The following is a 15,184-nucleotide window of genomic DNA, read 5'->3' on the forward strand; positions in this document are numbered from 1 at the left end:
CTGGATCCCTGGGATCGAGCCCCACATCAGGCTCCTCCGCTGGGAGCCTGCTTCTTCCTCTCCCACTCCCCCTGCCTGTGTTCCCTCTCTCGCTGGCTGTCTTTCTTTCTGTCAAATAAATAAATAACATCTTAAAAAAAAACCAAAACACTAGGTTTCAAGAAAATAGCTCTGAACAACACAAATATGGTAATCACCGTAAGCTTTCCAATTTTCCAATGGTCCTAAAACACTGGTTTTGTTCCTGCGCAGTGTCTATCTCCTGTTCACTGGGAAGAATCCAACTGAAATGCACGTTGTTCATGCAGAGGCAGGGGTCTGATGCCAAAGCAGGTCATGATTTTGTGAATTATGAAACACTAGTAAAGAAAAACAGGGAAAATCCTGACATGCTTTCACGCATAATCCAACCATGACCCATCCACACATGGGCATTAAACTGTGCCCAGTGGGCCAAAGGGCCCATGGGGACAATGGCCACCAGGCTTTCTAAAGAATAGCAATCGCTATAAAGGTCAAGTTGTGATCCGTTCTCATGCACGTGCAGATGGTCCCTGCCAGTGAAGTGGGGAGAGTATCCCAATAATTTTGTGAGGTTAGGAGATCCCATGTGCCTTAAGTATCTAGATAGCTCAGGCCAAGTAATGATTTCCTCAAATCATCCAGATAATTCTTTTTGTTTTCTACCCAACTTTGCCTGCGTAGGCATGGCTCATGAGAAATCACACTGTTATAAGGGCTTTTAACGTAAGACATTTAGTGGGTCTTCTTTATTTGCTGTGTTGCTTATGTGTTGTCACTAAGGCATATTACATTATCCTTTCTTAGTATGATCGTGTATCTTCGCTTAATCCTCTACAAAAAAAAAACTTTAACTTGTCTTCGCTAATAGTAGAACTAGATTAGGAACCTACTCTGTTTTTACTGGAGAAAGCTCTGACTATGATTTTCCCCATGGTTAGGGAACTAGTATATGGGTTTGTTGGGTTTTTTTTTTCTTTTTAAAGAGAGAGAGCATGCATGCAGGCTGGGAGTGGGAGGTGGGGCAGAGGGACAGGGACAGAGAGAGAATCCCAAGCAGCCTCCACTCCTAGCCAGAGCCCGATGTGGCGCTTGATCTCAAGACCCTGGGATCATGATCTGAGCCGAAATCAAGAGACAGACATTTAACTGACCCAGCCACCCAGGCACCCCTAGTATATAGGGTTTTAATGCAACCAAATTGCTCTGTATTTTTAAACCCAGTGATTATACTCCCAATCATGTGTTATAATCCTCCCCCTCTCTGTTCAAGAACATGCATTTTAATTTCCAGAGTATAGTTTCATGTCTCGTTATTTTGTAAATATAAAGTAAATATTTAAGTTGGATTCTAATCAAAACCAAATGCTTCAGTGCGAGCAAGTAAAATCTGTCAACTCACACCCCACACAAATTCGCCCTCGCGCATGGGAGGGATGGCACGTGATCAGTATGGAAAGAAGAGTTCATGGGCTCTTTCACAGAAGCAGTTAAAAGGTCCAAGAATCTAAAATGTTCATTCTTTTGCTTTTACTTAGTTTGTTCATTTACTAAATTATGGACCTAGAAATCAAAAGCTATTAAAATAAAGTGTTGATTTATTTTAGTTATGAAAATCATACTTAGTTTTTTTAAAATTTAGTAATACAGAATTGCATAGCCATTTAAGAGGAAATGTCGGTCTCCTTTTCCCCCTCTCCCCTTTCTCCCTAATCTCTGCTGCTAACTGCTTGGAGCATACCTTCCAGATATTTTTATTCATAAATTGACATTGGTACATGTGCCTTGATAGATAATTTTTCCGACAGCGAGATATACTATAGGATCAGTGCAGCTGCACGCTGTTCATTTCATTAAAGAGACTGCAGATGTGGTGCGTTCACCTTCACTTCTCAATCAAATCCCTTTTTGTGGATTTTCGGGTTGTTTCCAGCTTTTCACTTGGACAAACAGCATTGAAGTAAATATCCTCATTTGTATTATCTTCGTACTCTTGTGTGAGTAGTTCTGTATGATAGGTGCCTGTAGGCATAATTACTTGGTCAAAGAGTCTTTAGTTTGCACGCCCACCAGCAGTGTTGAGGCATGCCACGTTATTCACTCTTCCCATAGTTAGGGAGGCCTTCCCAGCTAGCAGCTTTAGGCCATAGCTTATCAGTCAGTACATAACTCAGTTACAACTAGGTGTATGTGTTTGAACTCTGGCTTTAAGTCTTTGGTTCTCTGTTCATTCCATCTTTAGCTGTAATCTAAAATCTATCAGGAGTAAAATTCTTACTTTCCGGACCCTACCCAGGGCTGACAGGTAGAGGCTGCCCGAATGGCCTCCGTGTGACCCCTGGGCAGTGCTGAGAGGTACCTGTGCCAGCCAAGTCAAATGCTGGAGGATCAAAAGGCACTGTTCCTCTTCCAGACTACTAGAGCTGTGGCTACCTGGCACATTTATAAAATCACTAAAAAGAAGGGCACCTGGGTGGCTCAGTCAGTTGAACATCTGACTCTTAATCTCAGCTCAGGTCTCGATCTCAGGGTTGTGAGCTCTAGCCCTGCATTGGGCTCCATGCTGGCCGTGGAGCCTACTTTAAAAAAAGTAGGTGTAAAACATTTTACATGATACTGATATGCATTCCCTTAGATTCCCAACTGACACCTCCATTCAGAGCATGAGTTCCCCCGCCTCTCCATTCTCTGCCATCTCAGTATTGTCCTCCCGACCTAGTATACTGCTTGGGAAGCTGTGACAAGGTACAGACTGTAGGATCCATCTAAACTCATGAGAATGCTTTGTGAGATGAGTTCCCAGTGTGGCCTTGGTGGAGGGTGTGGAGCTCTGGTTCTAACTTGAAATTCTTAGGCCAAACCTGAAAACACAACCACCTGGAGGATTAAGGTGCAGACTAGGAAAACAAAACAAAACTTGGTGACGTGACACCACCAGTTAAGTACAACAGGGAAGGGAGAAACTAACCTTTGGTTAGCATATTATTAGGGAAGATGTTGCATTGAATTTCCACGAGGAGATAATTTTCTTTCTGATAGGCAGTTTGTCGAATAAGTCTGTTTATAAATAATGCTCTATTCTTATAAAACAATGTTCAGACTCTTACCTTGCAAAGGTTCTTCACTTACACTGATGAGAATTGGTGGTCACACATTTCCATATGCGCTATACAATTCTGCTTTGCTCTTGCCCATGAAACTCGTATGCAGATTTTAAAGAAGTAGATTTCTCCAGGAAATTATTCTAGTTCTCAGAGGTCAAGAGTGTTTGTTTTGTTTTCCCCACACAGAACCGTGCAGCTCTTTTTATTTTGTCTTTTGATACTATAGCAAATCATATTATAGACTTTAAGAAAAGGCACGCTACAAGCAAAAGACGTAGAAGGAGTTCCACATATATTGGATTCTTTGGGCACTGTCCTGAGACCGTGCATGTATTCAGCATTTTATCTGTGCTCCATAGGTATTGAGTTGAAGGGATAGAGGTCACCCTGAGGCGTATCTCCATCTTCACTCCTGCTCTGCTTCACTCTGACCCTTCGGGGCACGTATGAAGTGAAGCTCTGAGCCCAGGCCACAAGGAAGATTACATCTTGAGAATGAGGTGTGTTCTGGAGTTCTTGGCCCTTCCTCTGGAAGGACCAGAGTTGTCCTGGCTCTTCTGGTCAGCCTCGGACCCCGAACTTACAAATATGCTGTTAGAATAGGAGAACGGGTCCAGAGTGCAGAGGGCTGAAGGATAGAGGCTGCCTGAATGGCCTTGGTGTGACCGCAACAGCTGGAGCACAGATGCAAGCCCCGAGTGTGCCCCTGCACCAACAGTCGTTGGTGTTTGTGAGTGATGGATGATTCCCACCTTTCGGTCACTACCTCACTAATTTCTGCTTCTCTGGAGCTCCTGCTCTGCGTTACCCGCCACAAGTGCTCCCTCAGGCCTGCACACTCAGGACCCCCAGGCTGGAGCTCCCCTTCTCGCCCAAAGTCTGTAAAGGCTGGCGCACTTTCTGCTGGGTAGCTGCCTTCAGTCTTCACATCCAGTCCCTGGATGAGTGATTCTGCTGCAGTCATTGCTTTCTATCCCAATCACTTCCACCTCCGTCCCTGCCCTGACTTAACCCCCCACCTCTACCTCCTGCCTGGGATTTTGCATGTTCTCCCATCTGGCCTGTGGCTTGAGTGACTCTCAGTGGGCCATGCTGTCAACAAACCAGTTTTAATGAACCAGTATTTATTCTGGATCTTTCTTTCTCTCTAATGCTACGATTTGAGGACCAAACTCCTTTGCCCAGCTCACTCTGGAACCGTGATTGAAATGAGGCACTGGAGCACAGTAACAGGAATGAAACTGTCCAAGCTCAGTCACTTGGGAAGCCATCACTGGTCTTCTTTTCCTGCTTGCCGCATCTTTGAGCGTGCAGACATACTGCTGAAATGTCAAGTTCCTACCTACCCTCACCTCATAGCTTCAGCATGGTGCGGGGTCCTTGTTCTGGGATGAAATCACTCCTGGCAATTGATGCTATATTGTCTGTCCTGATGGTGTGTCACCAACATTTCCCAAACTTGCCACGGCGTATGCAGGATAACCTTTCTCATGAGAATATTGGAGGATGTCACTCTACTTTTCAAAATTGTCCCATGGCTTCCCATTGCCTGTAGTGATTCTCAGATTTATTCCAGGTAATAATCTATTCTGGCATGTCTATAAAACATGGTGCTTTCTTGGCCTTAACCCAAAAATTCTGATTCAGTGATGGGACCTTCTCAGTCTTCCTTTCTAACAAGTACTCTAGGGCAGTGCTTCCCAAACTTAAATGTGCCTACAGATCACCTGGGGGCTTATTAAAATGCAGATTCTGGCTCAGTAGGTCTGAGTGGGCTTCAGATGCTACATTCTTTTTTTTTTTTAAAGATTTATTTATTTACTGGAGAGAGAGAGAGAGAGAGAGTGCGCATGCGCCAGTCCAGAGGGGGAGGGGCAGAGGGAAAGGGAGACTGAGAGTCCCACGCAGACTCCCTGCTGAGTGTGGAGCCCAAGGCAATGCCAGGTTTCATCCCATGGCCCTGAGATCATGACCTGAGCCTAAATGAGGAGTTGGACGCATAACCAACTGAGCAACCCGGGCGCACGAGATGCTGTATTCTAACAAGTTCCCAGGTCATACTGATGCTGCTGGTCCAGACCACATCTCGAACACTGGGGCTCAAGAATTCTCTAGAAGATTCTGATGTAGATGGTCAGAAATACTGACCTAGACTTGAGGGTAAATTTAGAGCACTAGCTAGGAATACTTGCAACATTTCCAACTTCCTCTCTCATCACTGATTTTTGGCACCCTGCTTCCTTGTTGCTGCTTCTCCTCAAATACCTTTCAGTCTTGTCCTTTCTGTGCCCCCACGGCTGACCTACTTGTGTTCCTGTAAATACGACAAAAGATCACCTGCTTCCATGCCTTTGTTTACCCTTCCTCTGGTTATCTAGCAGATTAAGTCCTGTTCATCTGTTAATCCCGGCCTTGTCGTGCCTGCTCTGTGAAGCTGTCCTGGATTCCCTGCAGATGGACTTCAGCATTCTTTGACCTGTACTTTTTGGGGGGTGGGAGGTTAATCTGAAAACATCTTTATTTCATAGTAGGGTACTGCAGTGTGTGATTTGAGATCTAATCGACATTAATTTCAAGTATATAACAATGATTTGGTATTTATATTATGAAATGATCGCTACAATTAGTCCATCACTACACAGTTTTTTGTCTTGTAATGAGAACTTTAAGATTTAGTCTCTTAGCAACTTTCAGATACATAATACCGTATTATTAACTATAGTCACTGTGTTGCACATTACATCCCATGACTTATTTTATAGCTGGAAATTTGTACCTTTTTTTTTTTTTTTAAAGATTTTATTTATTCGACAGAGATAGAGACAGCCAGTGAGAGAGGGAACACAAGCAGGGGGAGTGGGAGAGGAAGAAGCAGGCTCATAGCGGAGGAGCCTGATGTGGGGCTCGATCCCATAACGCCGGGATCATGCCCTGAGCCGAAGGCAGACGCTTAACCGCTGTGCCACCCAGGCGCCCCTGGAAATTTGTACCTTTTGACCACCATCATTTATTTCACCAACTCAGCAATCTGTATCTAGAAGTTGTTTTTTTAATTCCACAAACAAGTGTGATGATAGAGTATTTGTATTTCTCTGACTTATTTCACTTAGCAAAATGCCCTCAAGGTCTATCCGTATTGTTGCATATGGTCGGGTTTCTATCTTTTCATGTCTAAATAATACTCCATTGTGTATATATTAACTGCATTTTCTTCACCTAGTTATACATTGATGGCCACTTGGTTGCTTCCATGTCCTGGCTATTATAAATAATGGTGCTATGAACATGGAAGTCCACGGGTTTTTTTGAGTTAGTGTTTTTGTTTCCTTTGGATAAATATCCTGAAGTGGAATTGCTGAACCATACAGTAGTTCTATTTTTCATTTTGGGGGAACCTTCACAATGTTTTCTGTAGTGACTGCCAATTTACATTCCCACCAACAGTGCACAAGGGTTCCTTTTCCCCCACGTTTTCACCGACACTTACCTACTGTCCTTCGGATAACGCACACTCCGACAGCTGCTATCTCCCTGTGCTTTTGATCGCAGTTCTCTGGTGATTAGCCGCGTTGGACACCTTTTCACGTACCTGCTTGTCAGGTGTATGTCTTCTTTCGGAAAATGTCTATTCTAGTCCTGCCCATTTTGGTTTTTTGTTTGTGTTTGCTATCGTGCTGTATGAGTTCTTTATATATTTTGGATATTAACCATTTAACCAGATGTATGATTTGCAAATATCTTCTATTCAGTAGGTTGCATTTTCATTTTGTTTTTGTTTCCTTTGCTTTGCAGAAGCTTTTTAGTTTGATGTAGTTCCATGTGTTTTATAATTTGTTGCCTTTGCTTTTGGTTGTCAGATCCAAAAAAAAAAAAAAATCGTTGCAAAGACTGATGTCAAGGAACTTACCATCTGTGTTTTCTTCTAGGAGTTATATGGTTTCAGGTCTTAAATCTAAACCTTTAATCCAATTTAAGTTGATTTTTTGGGTATGGTGAAAGATAGGGTTTCAGGATTTTTTTTTCCTTTGCATATAGCTGTCCAGATTTCCTAACACCTTTTATTAAAAAGAGTGCCCTTTCCTCATTGCATATCTTGGCTCCTTTGTCATAAGTTAATTGGCCATATATGCATGGGTTTATTTCTGGGCTCTTCTGTTGATCTATGTGTCTTTTTATGCCAGTAACATACTGTTTTGATTACCATAGCTTATAGTATAACTTTAAATTGTGAAGTGTGATGCTCTTCAGCTTTGTTCTTTCTCAAATTGCTTTTGCTATTTGGGATCTTTCGTGATTCTATACAAATTTTAGGATTGTTTTTTCTATTTCTAAAAAATACCATTGGAATTTTTGTAGGGTTTGAATTGAATCTGTAAATCGCTTTGGATAATATGGACGTTTTAACAATATTCTTACAGTCCCTGAGCACAGACTAATTTTCCACTTGTCTTCAATTTCTTTCATCAATATATTACAGTTTTTATAGGTTATGTGCAGATTTTTTACTTCCTTGGTTAAATTTATTCTTAGATATTCTTTAAAGGCAATTAAAACTGGGATTTTCTTTAGTTTTCTAGTAGTTCATTTTTAATATATAGAAATACATCCGATTTTTATATAGTGATTTTGTACCCTGTAGCTTTACTGAATTTGTTGATTCTAACAGTTTTTTGGTAGAGTCTTTAGGGTTTTCTATTTATAATATCCTGTCAAACAGTGACAGTTACCTTTCCTCTCTGACTTGGATGACTTTTCTTTTTCATGCCTAATTATTTTGGCTAAGACTTCCAATACTCTGTTGAATAAAAGTGGTATCTTCTTCCTGATTTTAGAGCAAAAGTTTAAACTTTTCAACATTGATATGATGTTAGCTGTGGGCTTATTGTATTTGTCCTTTATTATGTTGAGGTGTCCTTTATTATGTTACCTCTATACACACTTTGAGAGTTTTTATCATGAATGATCATGGAATTTTATCCAATGCTTGATTTTTATGGGTGTTGAACCATCCTTACATCTCTGGAAAAAGTCCACTTGATGGTGTATGATCCTTTTAATGTATTGTTGATTTCAGTTAGCTAATATTTTGTTGCGGATTTTTACATCTGTGTTCATGAGGGATACTGACTTGTAGTTTTTTGTAGTGTGCTTGTCTGGTTTTGGTAGGAAGGTGATATGGCCATATAAAGTGAGTTTTGAAATATTCCTTCCTCTACCACTTTTTTGAAGAATTTGAGGTTTGCTATTGTTCTTTAAATGTTTGGTAGAATTCACCAGTGAAGATATCTGGTTCTGGACTTCTGTTTGTTTGAGAGTTTTTTTTTTTTTTTTTAAAGATTTTATTTATTTATTCGACAGGATAGAGACAGCCAGCGAGAGAGGGAACACAAGCAGGGGGAGCGGGAGAGGAAGAAGCAGGCTCATAGCGGAAGAGCCTGATGTGGGGCTCGATCCCATAACGCTGGGATCACGCCCTGAGCCGAAGGCAGACGCTTAACCGCTGTGCCACCCAGGCGCCCGTTTGAAAGGTTTTTGATTACCGAATCGATTTTCTCACTAGTAATTGGTCTATTCAAATTTTCTATTTTGTTGTGAGTTAGTCTTTGTAGGGTGTATATTTCTGTTCTAGGAATTTATCCACTTCTTTTAGGTTGTCCAACTTGTTGGTACGTAGTGGTTCATAGTAGTCTCTTATGATCCTTTGTATTTCTATTCTATCAGTTGTAATGTCTCTTTCATTTCTGATATTTAGTCCTCTTTTTTTCTTAGTCAATCTAGCTAAATGGCAATTTTGTTTATCTTTCCAGAAAAACCCAGCTCTTACTTTCATTGATTTATTGTCTTTTTGGTCTCTATTTCATTTATTTCTGCTCTGATCTTTGTTAATACCTTCATTCTCCTAACTTTGGGCGTCATTTGTTCTTTTTAGTTTTCTTAGTTTCTTGAGGTACAGAGGTCGGTTATTTGAGATCTTTGTTGTTTCTTGATGGAGGTAGGCATTTAGCTCTATGAACTTGCCTTTTACAACTGCTTTTTCTACATCCCATAAGTTTTGTTATGTCGTATTTTCACTTTCATTTGTCTCAAGGTGTTTTTGACGTTCTCTTTTGATTTCTTCTTTGATTCATGGTTGTTCAGAAGCATGTAGTTTAATCTCCACATATTTGTGAATTTTCATTTTCATCTTGTAATTGATTTCTAGTTTCATACCATTGTGGTCAGATAAGATGCTTGGTATGATTTCAGTCTTCTTAGATTTATTAAGACTTGTTTTGTTACCTAACATATGATCTATCCTGTGTACTTGAGAAGAATTTGTATATTGTTGCTTTTGGATGGAATGGTGTGTGTGTGTGTGTGTGTGTGTGTGTGTGTATACATACATATGTATGTGTGTATATATAACCCATTTAGTCTAATGTGTCATTTAAGGCCATTGTTTATTGATTTTTCTGTCTGAATGATCTGTTGATGTAAGTGGCATATTAAAGTCCTTTACTATTATTGTATTACTGTATATTTCTCTCTTTAGGTGTGTTATTATATGCCTTACATATTTATGTGCTCCTATGTTATGTGCCTATATATTTATAAATGTAATATTCTTTTGGTGGATTGACCCTTTATCATTTATAATAACTTTCTCTGTCTTTTTTAAATTATCTTTGTCTTAAAGTTTATTTTATCTGATATAAGTATAACTACTCAAGCTTTCTTTTGGTTTCTGCTTGCATGGAATATCTTTTTCTATCCCTTCACTTTCAGTCTGTGTCCTTATATCTCAAATGAGTCTCTTGTTGGAAGCATATAGATGGATTTTTTAAATTCATCCATCCATTCTGTCTTTTGATTAATGAATTTAGTCCATTTGCATTTAAAGTAAGTATTGATATGTATGTTCTTATTTATATATCATTGATTGTTTCCTGACTGTTTTGTAGTTCCTCTGTTCCTTTTTCTCTTTCTTTCTTTGTGATTTGATGTTTTTCTGTAGTGGTGTATTTCAGTTTTCTGTGTGTGTGTGTGTGTGTGTGTGTGTGTGTCTGTGTCTGCTGTAGGTTTTTGCTTTGTGGTTACCATGAGGCTTACATAAAACTATTTATAACTGTCTGTTTTAACTTGATAACAACTTAAGTTTGAACACATTCTAAAGCTCTACAATTTTATTCCCTCACTCCTGTGAAACCTTTTATGTTTTAGATGTCACAATTTACATATTTTTATCTTGTGTATCTGGTAACAAATTACTGTAGTTATCATTATTTGGATACTTTTGTCTTTTAACCTTCATACTAGTTTTATAAGTGATTAACCCTCCACTTTTCCAACATGAGATTATTCTAAATTTTACTATACGTTTACCTATACCAGTGAGATTTATCCTTTCATGTGTGCTCCTATTAATAATTAGTACCCTTTCATTTCAGCTTAAAGAAGTCTCTTTAACATTTCTCGTAAGGCCAGCCTAGTGGTGATGAACTCCTTTTGCTTTTGCTGCTCTGGAATATTATATATCTCTCCAATTCTGAAGGACAGATTGCTGGGTAGAGTATGCTTGGTTGGCAGTATTTTTCTTTTAGCCCTTTGAATATATCATGCCACTCTCTTCTGGCCTCCAAAGTTTCTGCTGAAAATCTGCTGATAGTCTTATAGGGGTTCCTTTGTACCTAACAAGTTGGTTTTCTCTACTTTTAAGATTCTCTCCTTGCCTTTAATTTTTGACAGTTTAATTATAATGTGTCTTGGTGAGGTTAACTGTGGCTTCACCTTAATGGGAACCTTATGGGTTTCCTGGATCTGTAGGTCTCTTTCCTTAGGTTGGAGAAGTTTTCAGACATTATTTTTCCAAACAAGATTTCTTGCCCCCTTTCTCTCTTTCCTCTCCTTCTGGGACCTTATAATCTGAATGTTGGTTCACTTGATGATGTCCTATAAGTCTCTTAAGCTATCCTGACTCTTTTTCATTCCTTTTTCTTTTTGCTGCTCTGACTGGATAATTTCAACTGCCCTTCAAGTTTCCTGACCCTTTCTTCTCCTTCATCTCATCTGTTTTTGAAGCCCTCTGTTGTACTTTTCACTTCAGTTATTGCATTCTTCAATTCTATGACTTCTATTTGGTACTTTGTATTTTGTATCTTTGTGAAATTCTAACTTTATTCTCTCCTTTTATCTATGTTAAATGTCTCTGGCTCCTTCATCTAATTTTCCTCTTTGAGTTTATTGGCGCCCTACTTGCCCTGGTGCATCCCCCTTGGTAAGTTATAAAATAATATGAGTGGCACTGACCTGTGCCACCTCAAAATAACTCTTATACTTAAGCTCCTATCCAGGGCTTGGGTGTTGTAGTTCTTTCTACTCAGAGTTATTTTGCGTTCTAGTGTATTGGTTGGAGAGTAATTTTTTTTTCTCCTAACTACTTTGATAATTGAGATGAATGAGTAGATGAAGAGGAAGGAAGGCTAGATAGGTGTTAGCTCAGAAACCTCATTGTCTTCTTGTGTTCTTTATCAGCATGTGTCTTCCTAAACTTGATTTCACAGTAGAAAGGCAATTTTATAGTCTCTCCAGGGGACCCTAATTGATTAAGTCAGATATCTTGTTTATGAAAATATTTTAAAAGGTGGTGTTCCTTCATGTTTTGTTTTTTAACCCTTATTTTTAAGCACCAAATTCTATTTTTCACTTAATATATTCTGTCGTCTTGCATTTGAAATCCCCATTAGTCTTTTTTGAGCCTTTTATATATTAAAAATATGCTAATAATTTTACTTTTTCCATTTTTTATGTTTTGCTTGTTTCAACTTAGTGTGGATTCTACTCTGCTAATTATTTTTGTCGAAGTCAATATTCTGTAGCCACATTAACTGCTTGCTAGTTGAACAGTTGTGTTCACAGGGACTTCATTTATTGCAAATAATGGCAACAAGGTCCAATATGTTGGTCAACACTCACAGAAAATCAATATCAGAACCAGGAATTAAAATGTTACTGTCAAGCAGGTATTTAAGGAATACCTGCTTCCTTATTTATTTTCCAACGAATCCCTTCCTGAAAGAACCCTGTGTGAGATGATTTACACCATACATTTTTTAAGGAATGCATAATCAAGAATGCTTTTGCTTTTTGTCAAAAATATGCCATGCATTTTTAATCCATGTGTACACAAATTATAATTTGACAGTGATAATCTAGAATTGATTTATTGCTCACCTGTGTTTGTTTTTCGTAGATAATTTCTGCACATTTACTCATAAATCATTCAGTGGTACTTCTCTTTTGTTATTAGTATCAATGTCAACAAGTAATTCCATCTTGAGTGTTCAAGTTTCCATGAAACATGCTGAAATTTATCCCAGTGGTCTCACATAGCTTTATGTTTTTTCTTTTCATTCAAGTTGATTCCCTAAATACTTACAGCACATTAAAGAGAGGCAATAATAAACTGCTCATCCAAAGATGAGTTCACAGGAATGGTGAGGGCTAATGATTTTCCAGTGACCGAAAGTTCTAGGTCTTTTCAATATATGACTTTCTATGAATTTTGGTTAGGCCAGATCTCTCATTTCAGAAATATATAGATTTCTATAAGTAAATATGAGGTTTTGCATTTCTCTCTCCTATACTTCAGCTTGTTTGGGATCAGTCTATATTCCATACTCCTAATTGGAACACCCAGTGTATTATTTATTTCTACCAATTGAAAAATGTGATAAGCATCCATTTGCTCTGCCCAGATTGTTAAAAAAAAATTAAATCATGATAAGTACAGTAACATGGGAGGTGCTAAGGGGGCCATCCTTGTGTTTTGTAGCATTATTAATTCTTAACCAGGAGGAGAGCTTACCTTGCTTAAATGTCTCCCAGGAAAAACAGTAAAATGTAGTTTAATTTTTTGCTGAAACTACTGTCTTAAAAAGTGCTATAATAATATGCTATTGAGAACAATTTTTTATCGTAACAGTCTTGTCCATAGATACAGATTCATTTTTTTTCCTATTTTTGTAAGAAAGATAATTTCGTCAAGGGTAATGGTAAACATTCAGTTTTGTTTTTGTTTTTGTTTTTTTTTTAATGAAATGAGTATATTGACACCCTAGTCTCTTTTGAAAACCCTCCGGTTTTCACTTACAGCATTTTGTTTTACACATTCATGGAGCATATCGTCAGTTGATTTTGTTGTTATTTTATGATATCTAAATGCAAACATGATTTTTTCTAATATTTTTACTTTCAGAATATTTTTCCCAGCACTTGGGTGAATATGAGAACGTACTAGCAGCACTTGAAGACCTAAATCTTTCCATCCTGAAGGCAATGGGCAAAACAAAAAAAGTAAGGAAATGTTGGTGTTTATTTTCTGTAAAACTCTTCTTTGAAAAAATTTTCTTAAAAATCCTGTTTCCTAATGTATTGTAAAAGTATACATTGGTTTTTGTCACTGATAACTTACTTTCTCGATATTAAATGAACTATTGTAGCCATTCACAATACAATTACAGAATACTAGGTGCCAGAAACTGTGCTTTTTGCTGAGGATACAAAGAGCTATTCAAGCAGCTCTTACTGTGGTCTCGAGCAATGGCAGTATAGTACAACAGGGGGAAGCACAAGATGGGGCACCTGATTCGTGCTGGAGGAGATAACACCTGAGCAATTACAGATGAAATTATAGCTAGGGAAAGGTGAAACAGACACATGGAACAGCATGTACAAAGTCCCTGTGTTGGAAGGGGCACGGGGTAGGCACAAGGCATTCAAGTAAATAAAGATGGTCAGTAAGGTTAAAGTTTAGAACACTGAGGAGTGGCATGATGTGAAACGTGTGGTAGAGAGGGGCTGTACCTTTCATGATTTTGTTGGTGAACCCGAGGATTTAGACCTGTATCCTAGATGCAAACAAATCAGCCACATTTTCAGCGAAAATGTGGAAATTCATGCAGCCTTTTGAAAAGAGCATGTAAGAATTAGCTTGAGATCAGGGTAGATGGGGAAAATGAGGAATAGAACCAGGAAGATGAGTGAGGAGGCTAGTTCACTAGCCCAGGTGAGAGATGTTGGTAGTTTAAAGGTATTGGCAAACAATATGGAAAAAAGGAAATTAACTCTACATATGTCTGAGATCCTATCAGTAAAACTTGGAGAAGGAATGAATATGGGGGTTGGGAGAAGGACAAGTCCAGGATGAATCTTGGTTTTTAGCTTGTATGCCTGGGTAATAGCACTACTTTAGAGAATGCTGTAAGGAGACTAGGTTCGAGGAGGTAAGATTAAAAGTTCTCTTCTAGACATGTTGAATCTAAACTGCTTTTGGGATATCTAAGGAAATTCAAGTAAATCATTAGATACAGGGATCTGAATCTGAGAGGTCTAGATAAGATGTATGTTTGTGAATTCTTAATACTTAGGCGAAGAACTTGAACGACATCACCTGGAGAGAGACTATATAGTAGAAAAAGGAGAGGACTTAACACCGAGCTTTAAGGAACTTCAGTTTTGTTGGTGGGTGGAAGAGAATGAGCCAGCATGAGAGTCTGAGAAGGAGTGGGCAGAAAGAGGAGAGGGAATCTGGGAGATTGTAGTGTCCAGAAGTTGGGGAGAGTGTTCCATGCAGCACAGAGGTGTTGAGAGCACTGACTGCTGTGAAGGGGTCGAGAGAGATGAGAATTTCCTGTCAATCAAAAAAGATATTTTAGCATGTGAGGTACGTAGCAAGAAGTAAAAATCTTTAAAGCTTACATGGAATTTCCAGATAAAGACAGCAGATTTATGTGTATATCACTGAACTCTGCTCACTCCTAAAGCTCCCAAAGGAAACTAAAATGAGATATTTTTAGTGGGGAAACAACAGAAGTTGGGAACTGAAAAGCCAATGAACAAGTGGTCGCTGGCAGCACAGCTGACCCGTTTGATGGCCTGACTTGCAGTGGGAAAGCCGAATGGCCCAGGTGGGCTCATGGGCTCAGGAAACTGTGGCACTGGCTGCCCCTGGAGAAGGATGGGAATGGTCAGGCTAAAACTGGGGGGATTGTTGGAAATCTGTGATTCCCTGCCCTTCTCTA

At 39.0% G+C, this 15,184-nt stretch overlaps 1 protein-coding gene across 2 annotated transcripts in view; it reads left to right on the top strand.

Annotated features, from left to right (window-relative positions):
* The window catches only part of NECAB1 (N-terminal EF-hand calcium binding protein 1), a 222,406-nt gene that overhangs the window by 74,965 nt on the left and 132,257 nt on the right, over positions 1-15,184 (top strand). For both annotated transcript variants that reach the window (XR_005833662.1, XM_040625788.1), the window contains exon 5: positions 13,360-13,457. Coding sequence is in view for 1 of the 2 variants with exons in the window: in XM_040625788.1 (XP_040481722.1) it covers positions 13,360-13,457 (98 nt within the window). In the remaining variant the exon portion in view is untranslated. The remainder of the gene's footprint in view (positions 1-13,359; positions 13,458-15,184) is intronic.

This window comes from Ursus maritimus, unplaced genomic scaffold (genome assembly GCF_017311325.1).
Source record: "Ursus maritimus isolate PB19 unplaced genomic scaffold, ASM1731132v1 scaffold_9, whole genome shotgun sequence".
Classification (NCBI taxonomy): Eukaryota; Metazoa; Chordata; class Mammalia; order Carnivora; family Ursidae; genus Ursus; species Ursus maritimus.